The following is a 10,824-nucleotide window of genomic DNA, read 5'->3' as shown; positions in this document are numbered from 1 at the left end:
TGGTCAGTAAGGCGTATTCTCAAAATACCTATATCTACAGCTGTGGCAATAGGCGCGTGATTGGGTAATATGCCAATTTGTCCACTATTAGTAGATAAAATGATTTCTTTAACTTCTAAATCCCAAACAATTCGATTCAGGGTCAATACACAAAGATTTAAGGTCATTGCTTCAATTTTCTCTCCATTTCTAAGTTTGTAGCCTTCGCAGTAGCTTCATCGATGTTACCTACCAAATAAAAAGCCTGTTCAGGAAGACCATCTAATTCTCTGGAAAGGATCAATTTAAACCCTCTAATGGTTTCTGATAGACCAACATATTTTCCCGGGGACCCTGTAAATACTTCTGCTACGAAAAAAGGTTGTGATAAGAAACGCTCAATTTTTTGTGCTCTTGCTACAGTTAAGCGATCCTCTTCGGATAATTCATCCAATCCAAGGATAGCTATAATGTCTTGAAGTTCTTTGTATTGCTGTAGAGTTTGTTTAACTCTTTGTGCAGTTTCATAATGTTCTTCACCAACGATCCGAGGTTGGAGCATAGTTGAAGTTGAATCTAAAGGATCGACTGCTGGATAGATACCTTTGGCAGCTAATACTCTTGATAGTACGGTAGTAGCATCTAAATGTGCAAATGTCGTGGCAGGAGTAGGATCGGTTAAATCGTCTGCAGGCACATAAACTACTTGAATAGAAGTTATGGATCCTTCTTTGGTAGAAGTAATTCTTTCTTGTAAAGAACCCATTTCGGTACTAAGGGTGGGTTGATAACCCACATCGGAAGGCATTCTACCCAATAAGGCAGATACTTTGGATCCTGCTTGAACGAAACGGAAGATATTGTCGATAAATAGAAGTACGTTTTGTTCATTAACATCTCGAAAATATTCTGCCATGGTTAAGGCAGTTAAACCAACTCTCATACGAGCTCCAGGCGGTTCATTCATCTGACCATATACTAGAGCTACTTTCGACTCTGCAATATTTTGTTCATTAATTACTCCAGATTCTTTCATTTCCATGTAAAGATCATTTCCTTCACGAGTACGTTCACCTACTCCGCCAAATACGGATACACCCCCATGAGCTTTGGCAATGTTGTTGATCAATTCCATAATGAGTACTGTTTTACCCACTCCAGCTCCCCCGAATAGTCCTATTTTTCCTCCACGGCGATAAGGGGCTAAAAGATCTAGTACTTTAATTCCTGTTTCAAAAATAGATAATTTTGTATCTAACTGTATAAAAGCAGGTGCAGATCTATGAATAGGAGATGTTGTGCGAGTATCTACAGGACCTAAATTGTCAACGGGCTCTCCAAGCACGTTGAAAATTCGTTCTAAAGTCGCTCCACCGACCGGAACGCTTAAAGGAGCTCCCGTGTCAATCACTTCCATTCCTCTCATTAGACCATCTGTAGCATTCATAGCTACAGCTCTAACTCGATTATATCCTAATAATTGTTGTACTTCACAAGTCACATTAATTTGTTGACCGGTAGTATCTCAACCCCTAACTACCAGAGCGTTGTAAATATTAGGCATTTTCCGCCGGGGGGGGGGGGGGGGAAGTTTCGTCCAGTACTGGACCGATGATTTGAGCTATACGTCCCAAGTTTTTTTTTTCAAGCGCGAAAACCCCGGGATCAGAAGTAGTAGGATTTATTCTCATAATAAAATATAATATGTCGAAATTTTTTTTGCGAAAATTATTGAAATAAAAAAAAATGTTCGATAGAAAAGCAAGTTGATCGGTTAATTCAATAATAATTCCATAATAAATGGGGTTTCGCACTGCACTAGATTTCGCTGGTACCATCCAATCGAATCCAATTCAATTGTTTATTTATTCAATTTCAATGAGTTAATTTTCAAGTTCAACCAACTCATTTTCAAAATCTCAGGCGGATCAATAAAAGTCTTGAGAAAGTCTTTCATTTGACTATGATTATAGACAATATCATCCATATTATTTATCGAATTCGAACCGGAACTCTATTTCTATTTACGATTCATTTTTTTCTATCTTATTCGTGCCCTTATCTCATTTCTTAGTTAATATTTCAGCCTATCGATTTATGCCTAGCCTTTTTTTTTTTTTACCTATACCCTTTAGTTTTAAGTTTTAGAGTTTTAGTTTCATGCTTTGCTTTTCATGGACGAACTCCTCATATTTTCACATCTAGGATTTACATATACAACATATATCACTGTCAAGAGTTAATTTCTTATTATTTAGATATTCCAATGGGGGGCGGGGGTAAGAGATTAGAAACTTGAGAAAACAAGGATTGGGTTGCGCCATACATATGAAAGAGTATACAATAATGGTGTATTTGGCGAATTAAATATCATGGTCTAATAACGAACCATTCTAATTTGTTGATAATTTTTTGAAAGGATTCCTTGAAAGGTTTCATTAACTCCTAATTCATGTCGAGTAGACCTTGTTGTTGCGAAAATTCTTAATGCATGAGTTGTAGGGAGGGACTTATGTCACCACAAACAGAGACTAAAGCAAGTGTTGGATTCAAAGCTGGTGTTAAAGATTATAAATTGACTTATTATACTCCTAACTATCAAACCAAAGATACTGATATCTTGGCAGCCTTCCGAGTAACTCCTCAACCTGGAGTTCCGCCAGAGGAAGCAGGGGCCGCGGTAGCTGCTGAATCTTCCACTAGGACTTGGACAACTGTGTGGACTGACGGGCTTACCAGTCTTGATCGTTACAAAGGACGATGCTACCACATCGAGTCGGTTGCTGGAGAAGAAAATCAATTTATTGCTTATGTAGCTTACCCCTTAGACCTCTTTGAAGAAGGTTCTGTTACTAACATGTTTACTTCCATTGTGGGTAATGTATTTGGATTCAAAGCCCTGCGCGCTCTACATCTGGAGGGTTTGCGAATCCCTACTTCTTATTCTAAAACTTTCCAAGGTCCGCCTCATGGCATCCAAGTTGAGAGGGATAAATGAAACAAGTATGTCCGCCCCCTATTAGGATGTACTATTAAACCTAAATTGGAATTATCCGCTAAGAATTACAGTAGAGCAGTTTATGAATGTCTTCGCGGTGGGCTTGATTTTACCAAAGATGATGAGAACGTTAATTCCCAACCATTTATGCGTTGGAGAGACCGTTTCCTATTTTGTGCCGAAGCAATTTATAAAGTGCAAGCTGAAACAGGTGAAATCAAGGGGCATTAGGTACATGCGAAGAAATGATCAAAAGGGCTGTATTTGCCAGAGAACTGGGAGTTCCTATCGTAATGCATGACTACTTAACCGGGGGGTTCACTGCAAATACTAGCTTGGCCTTGAAGTACACTTGCTTCTTGTGATTGGTTCATAATAGAAGTGGCGTTAGTGGTAGATGTAAGATTTTGAATACCATTCCGACTAGAATGGTCATAATTTTTCGTTCCAATAATGCTTAAAGATCAGTGCAAAGAACTCTCTATTCTGTTTCATTAGTGCTAGTTTGGGTCTTTTTTTATTCCCATTTTGGACTAGTTTGGGTCAGCTTGAATATGGTGTTCGCATTTGACAATTCATTTATGCGCGGTCGTATAATCAACCCGTTTTTTGTACATTCCTATAAGGCAGATGCAGTATATTTGAACAACAATCCTATCTATCCAAATTTTTAATAATAATAATAATAATATTTTTAAAAGAAAAAAAAATCAACAAGTTGGGCCAAGCCCATTTATGTTTTCATCTAGGCCCAAGTCTATGGTTACAATTACACTGAAAACAAATTCACATACACCAGCTTGAGAAAAGAAAGGAAGCGGTTGTGGACACGACACGACACGACACGAGGTCCAAAACATTGAAATCCAAAGACCAAAAATGATACATTTGGATTTTCGTATCATATGCTTTGCATTTGTGACAAGAAACAAGGATGTCTGGGACTGGGGATCATTACAAGGTGTTGGGATTGAACAAGAACGCAACAAAAGACGAAATCAAAGAAGCGTTTAGAAAATTGGCCATCAAATATCACCCTGACAAGCACTCACAATCCCCTAAACCTGTTCGAGAAAATGCCACACTCAGATTCAAACTCGCTTCCGAAGCCTACCAGGTTCTCAGCGATGACCGTAAGCGTGCAGATTACAACATTCGCTCTCGTTCCACAGGTAGTTACGGTTATAACCGTTATTCTTACAATAATAACTATAATAATAACAGTTATAGTTGGAATGGAAAAGCTTACCAAGCAAGATATACAAAAAGACCACCTGGGTCTGGCTCTTCCGACTTCGTTTCCAGGTTTGAGTTTGCGCTGAGGTTACTCACCACTCGTGCGTTTCTTCTCAATCTTGGCTTTGCTGGGTATTCTTCCTTTCCTATCAATTTGTCCAAATTTTGATCCTTTCTATTTCAGTATTGACAGGAATTCGATTTAAATTTTTGCTTGTGTAATTGGGTTTTTTATTTTTATTCCTTCAAATGATATCATGTATGTATGTGGTTCTTTTCGACCCATGAGCGATTTTGGTCTCTGAAGTTTAAAATGATCGTGTTTAGTCTCTAACAAACTTAATTTTAGTTCCTAAAAAACTTAAAACTGATTAATTTTAGTCTCTACCAAACTTAAAGTGATTGATTTTAGTCTCTCTAGAGTGATGACATATGTCAATTTTTAGTTTGGTTATGTCGTTTAAGGGACTAAAAGTGACCGTTACAATGGCATAAGGCATAAGCTCAACTCCATCCCGTTGTTATTGATGAAGAAAGTGACACTTGAGCTAGAGCTCGTTGGCAATTGTGTGCCCCAATTATTGTTTTCATGAAATTGTATTTTTGTTTTCAATGCAACTAATTAGCAAAGTCGTGTTTGGATTCAGATTGTTTTGGGAAAGATTTAATATATATACACACAACAAAACCCCATTCATTGTTAGAAGAAAATATACACACAATTTGGTTTCCTCAAATGGGAACTTGAAAAGGGGAATTTTTGCAGTCTGAAAACAGGCCAAGGCCTTCAATGGAAGTTGAAATTATGTGTCTTCATGCTCATGACATTGATTTTTTTGCTTGTGAATTATCCTAGGTCTAGGGCTGTTTCATATGACTTGTAGTGCCAAAGCTTCGGCTATCACAATAGGACTACCTTAAAGACTCCAAAACCTGGTCAAAATTATTATTATTTTTTAAATAAATGAAAAAAGTAAGCCTTTCAGTATCCAATTGTAATAAGCACTACCACCTCCATATGATTGTAAATAGCTTTTTTAATAAGGTATGTTGCTAGTTGTTAGGTTTTTTCCTTTAGTTTTATGATTCTCAAACAAATGGAGCTCTAACTGGCCATTCCATAAAGATGTGTGTATGATGTTTGTGTTTGCCTGAGAGTCTTTCTTTTAAACATATAGTTCTGCTTAAGACATTATGTTCATTGTTTTGTTTGTGTCCTCCTTTAAGAGACAATAACTTCTGTACTGTTTTTCATGTACACCCCTGGCGTACCTGGTTTTTTGTTTAATACAATTCCATTATTTATCAAAAAGTAAAAAGAGACAATAACTTCATCAATAAAACTATTTGGAAATTTCTCTAACTGAAACATGTTCGAAATCTATTGCTCTGTTGTTGTGAAAGCTCAGTTTTCCATCATTGTTTAAGCTCACATAGGCTTCCTTTTGAACGTTGAGGTATTGGCAGTTGGCTTGGGTTTTTCTAGTCTAATTCGATTCTAGTTGTTTTACTTCTATTGTTGATGCTTTAGACATGTCTAGTAAGTTGAGCTTATTTGCTATTACACTAGTTTCATGACTATCAAATAGTGTACGGATATTAAGCAACCTTTTGGTTTGAAAATTTTTCCTAATACCTTAGTTTCATGCAGTGCTTTGGTAGGTGGGATGTTTTTAATTGATTCAAGCATGAATTCCATATGGAAGACGCAAAATTCTGGGGTATGTAACTGATATTTTCTTCCTTGCTTTTCCAACTCCATAGATTTTCTCTTTTTCATTCCTATTAATAAATATGGCTCTACATACATGTCATATAACACGTTGGTTTGTATAGAAAATAAAATCCCAACTTGCCCCACTTTGTAAATTCCTTGACTACTATGCTATGGTGCATTTAGCATTAACCAGTAACAGGATATACATATGCAATTTGCTGTTACAATGTATTAATGCAATTCTTACAGACTCTTTTCTTTTCTTTTTTTAGATGAATAAGAGATATATCATTGAAAACACTGCAGAAAATCTGCTCTTACAACCCCAAAGTTACACCCATGCTTCTCAAACTAAACAAAACAAGCTTCATCCTGGATCAAGTAGAGATAACACCTCTGCATTACAACCCAGAACTAAAATACCAGAAAAACAACTAACAATGCAGGAAGCCTCAGAATACATAAATCAGGCCTTCTTAGTTAGAGCTGATACTGAAATTCCTCAGCACCAGCACAAGTTTCTGTTTAACACACAATTTTTTAAAATTTCCTTTTGCACCAACCCTTTTTCTTATATCCTAATTGATTGCTACATCTGATCCTCATTCTTCACCAACCTCCCATGATTTCTGGCATTCCATTGATTCCACTCTGCACCCCAAGCTAGTTTGCATAAGGAAGCCATTCTTTTTCTTTTTCTTTTAATTCCCCTTCTTTCATTTATTTAAATTTAGCAGCACATGCATGCTGTGTTTGTTGATCAATTCTCTGTGTGTGTATATATATATATAGATTCATTAAACATAAAAATAAAAAATACAGGAAATACACAAAAGAAACACGAAAAGGCAATTGAGATCTAAATACAGAGGCCTGGAATTTTCAAAAAGGACATTAAGCCTCGTCCCACTGAAAATAGATCTCAATAGAGACTTCAATCTCATCACAGAAAACTCAGTTCCCTCACAGGTTCAAGCACTCATCTCTCTCCAAATACTCCATGTAAAACATGATAGTAAGGCATTCTAAATTGAGTCTTCCTGCACCTTAATAACTCTGCCACTGAGTTAGGTGTTGTCAAGAAAGCTGCATTACATCAAGATAGAAAGGAGAGAGAATAAGAGAAAGAGCCATGAGAATGCTAGGAAAGTCTCTATGAGAAATGTCCCCCTCATGGGCATGCCAGTGATCATGATTTTGGACCTAAGATTGATGAATCTTTGTGAAGGAAGACTCTTAGTAAACTTGTTGGCTAGTTGGTCGAGACTAGAAACGAATTTAACAGCTAGATCTCTGCAAACAACTTGTTCTGGTCTGAAATCATAATCTACTTCAATGTGTTTGGTTCTTGTGTGAAACAATAGGTTGGAGGCAAGAGCTAACACGGAGACGTTGAGTAGGAATGTGATGAAGGAACACCCTGAGATCTTTGAGTACAACAGAGAATATTACGTAATTTGAAGTGATAAAGGTTAGTTCTTAGCTTTCCATTACCAACATGTGTAGTTGGATGGGTCTGACCATTGCCAACTGATACCAATTCAGAACGATTAGAAAGATTAGAGGTCAAGTGGTCTGTCACTCCTATATCTGTCAACCAGCTCTCAGTTTGTTGAGTTAAAAAGGTAGGGCCATTGCAGCCAAATTTCAGGGGGATGTCTCCCTTAAAATGAGAAATCCATGTGATGATAACAGTTAAGGGCACTGTGTCCTCACTTTTTACATACCTGGCATGTAGACCCGAGTTTGAATTTTCTGCTTGCTGATATTGTGGATGAGGAATCATTCCCTGTGAATTGTTGTAGCTGTGTCTAGGATAGTTGTAGTTTGAAGAGTGAGAATTGTAGTTGTAATTTGGAGGATGAGACTTTCAGTCATTTCTTCCTCTGTGTGAACCAAAGTTTGTTCCTGTTTTACATTAAAAGAATTTCCAGGTTTATGTCCTGTTGAGCCCAGCATTGCCATAGAATTTGGATCATTGTCATCCTCTGCAGAGTATTTAATTGATTGCTCTTCAGAGTGCAGTAATTCCAGATCTTCAAGAGCATCACTCCTGGTTCTAATTGCAGAACAGAATGGATTGTACTCTTTTAGAAGCCCTTTGAGTATGAAATGGAGAAATTCTTCATCATCCACTTCAATCGTGATGGCAGCAAGTTTGTCTCTGATTTTTTTGATCCTCTGCAGATATTCGGTTATTGTTTTGTTGCCCTTTTTGGCGTTGTGAAGTTCCATCTCAAGAACATCCATGATGCAGAAGTAAATCTCTTTTCCAAGATCTGTCAAACTCCTCGAGCACTTTTTTTTCCCTAAAACTAGAGATGGAGCCCAAGGAGAAAGATATTTATGTTCATAAGTGAGAGCAATGCTTCATCCCTGGTAATCCAGTATTGGTGTTCTGGATTTTCTATAGGTTTTGATCTGTTATCTTCTCACAAGAATTGAGTTGGACATGCTAGAGTGCCAACAAATCAAAGTAGTGAATATGCTCTGAGTATAAAAGTGATTTGATTCTCCCACAGTATGTAATTGAGCAATATAACTTGATAGACATGAGATTTGACATGCTGGAGAGGAGTCAAAGAGGTGCTTGAGGAGCTAGATTGGTGGTCTGGTTAGAGTTGGAGGTTTTATTAGAGGATGAAGAATTGGCAACCATGGTTGAACTCATAGATGGCTCTGATACCATGTCTAGAAAGCTGCATTACATGAAGATAGAAAGAAAAGAGAGGAAGAGAAAGAGCCAAATGAAAAGAGAATGCAAAGGCAAACACTTTATTCAATTAACTGAAGGTTTACAAGAGGGATCTGCTATTAGTAACTTATGCCTAAAAAAACTTATGTATAACTACTCAAACCATCTATTCCAACTGAATGCTAACTGTGTCAACCATTATTAACAGCCAAGCCTCATTTGTCACATGCTGCAGTGTGTTATTCACTATCATGTGCAGTAGCTGACTGACAAAACTTGTGTTATTAACTGGTGTAACCCAAGGCATCCTAAACAAAGAAAACCAATGAACATAACTCCCTAGGAAAATCTCAATGAAAAAGAAGACATAGTCTAACCGTTAGGCCCTAACGTTTCAACATTTGCCTTCGACAAGCAAATATTCTCTTTTGAGATTGTCTGTCACTAAGATTTTATCATGAGCAGCAGTCCAAAGAAAATAAGAACACCTTTTATGATAACTTTTATCCTCCAAATACGAAACCAAGGTCAAAGGAAAAATGGATGCCTAAACCTCCTCTCAAATCCCAATAATTACATCAAATGTCTGAGATTTTGACAAAGACCACCCCATCATACATGTATCTTGCACACTAACTCTCACAGCATATAGCAAATTAATTAGCATCTTTTAATGCCCTTGAAAACCTTGGAGTTCCAGTGGAAGACACCATTGATTCAGTGCATGTAATCTGTAACAGTTGTCTTCCTATCTACTGCAATGTAGAAAAAATCCAGGAAGTGGGATCTATTAGAGGTACATCCCCACACCACAAATCATGCCAATAGTGATTTCCTATGACAAGATTGAATTTGATGTGTTTGAAGAGACAGTCCATGGACACTCCTAACCACTGAAGAACACATTTGAACCCATTCCTCTCCATATTTCATTCCCACCGCCGCCACCCTCTTCCTGAAGATTTCCCTCCTTTGCATATCTACAAAGCAATATCCCTAAAACAGATTTTCTGAAAACCCCAAGTCTCCTTAAACCCATGCCTCCAGGTTGAATTGAAGAACACACACTGGCCAAATCAACCAGATGGTACTTCCCTTCTTCTCCCAAAACAGCCCACAGAGAGTCTATTTGAGATTTCTTTTTTATGTAGAAATGACATATAAAGATCATAATTACCCTACAGGTTTTTATCCAGATGATTGTAGGTTAGGGAAAGAGTAAATATTGGATTGCAAAGAAATCTACAATTATAGAGGAAGTTCGATATCTCACAAGTATATCAATGGGTTCCACCATTTATAATCTATTATCAGTTGGGTGTCTTTGTAGCTTTTTTCTGGTTGAGTAGTTTTACGTGTGGATTTCTTTGGGTCATCTTGTTTTTAATTTAAAAGATATATATATATATATATATATATATATAACTGTAGTTTGGAACACTATAATACTTGTCTTTAGTTGTGATTGGAGTTTACAGGATTTTATGTAGTTTAACTTCTGCTCTAAATTTTTGCTGACAAAGTTAATTTTGCACTCAGAAATCATTTGAAGAAGCCTTGGAGTCGATTGAGAAAACCAAAGGCAGTCAGAAATCACCCAGAGAAGCCTTTGGGTCCATTGAGAGAGTGAGAGCTTATAAAGCCATGAAGTCTACTGAGAAAGCCAAAGCCGTTTCAGAAAATAACCGAAGAATACATTGATTCCTTTGAGAAAGCCAAAGTTATTGTAGATAAGAAGTCTTCTTCTGAAAGATGGGATATCAGAGGACTGTCATTGATGTTCCTCGTTTGCCTTTCTACTGGAAATTTTCCTCTCCTTTAGTCGAAGTACACATAATCATAAAAAAAGCCAAGGTTTCAATAGTGTTGGAGAATGAAGTCCAATGTTTCCAGATGCTTCTTTTGTTCTGTTTATGTATGCTTGATTATTATTTCTCCTTCTTCCTTGTCCCTTTTTTTTCTCTAAGTTAGATTGCTACTTTGTTATTCATACGTAAATTATTGTTTTATGTAAGAGTTCAAATTCAAATTTAAGTAATATTCAACATATAGTAAATATTTATAGATCACATCATTGTTTTTTATAAGTTGCTCAATGTGTCTCACTTTTTAATCTTTTAAGTTCTAGATGAGAATATACAAAAAATGTATGTTTGTGGTACTCAAAACTGTTGTTTTTTTAACTTACTGACCGACCAT

General features: G+C 36.8%; 1 protein-coding gene across 1 annotated transcript; it reads left to right on the top strand.

The window, feature by feature from the left end:
- Positions 1 to 3,796: 3,796 nt before the first annotated feature.
- LOC142611263 (chaperone protein dnaJ 72) lies at positions 3,797 to 10,694 on the top strand. The gene is made up of 3 exons (XM_075783337.1): positions 3,797 to 4,345; positions 5,865 to 5,934; positions 10,165 to 10,694. Exons 1-3 carry the CDS (start codon positions 3,912 to 3,914, stop codon positions 10,324 to 10,326), a joined length of 666 nt encoding a protein of 221 aa, XP_075639452.1. The 5' UTR covers positions 3,797 to 3,911; the 3' UTR covers positions 10,327 to 10,694.
- Positions 10,695 to 10,824: the final 130 nt, after the last annotated feature.

Source organism: Castanea sativa, chromosome 9 (assembly GCF_040712315.1).
Source record: "Castanea sativa cultivar Marrone di Chiusa Pesio chromosome 9, ASM4071231v1".
NCBI classification, from domain to species: domain Eukaryota; kingdom Viridiplantae; phylum Streptophyta; class Magnoliopsida; order Fagales; family Fagaceae; genus Castanea; species Castanea sativa.
The sequence above is the reverse complement of the archived record's forward strand: the minus strand, read 5'-3'. Positions and strand labels throughout refer to the sequence as shown.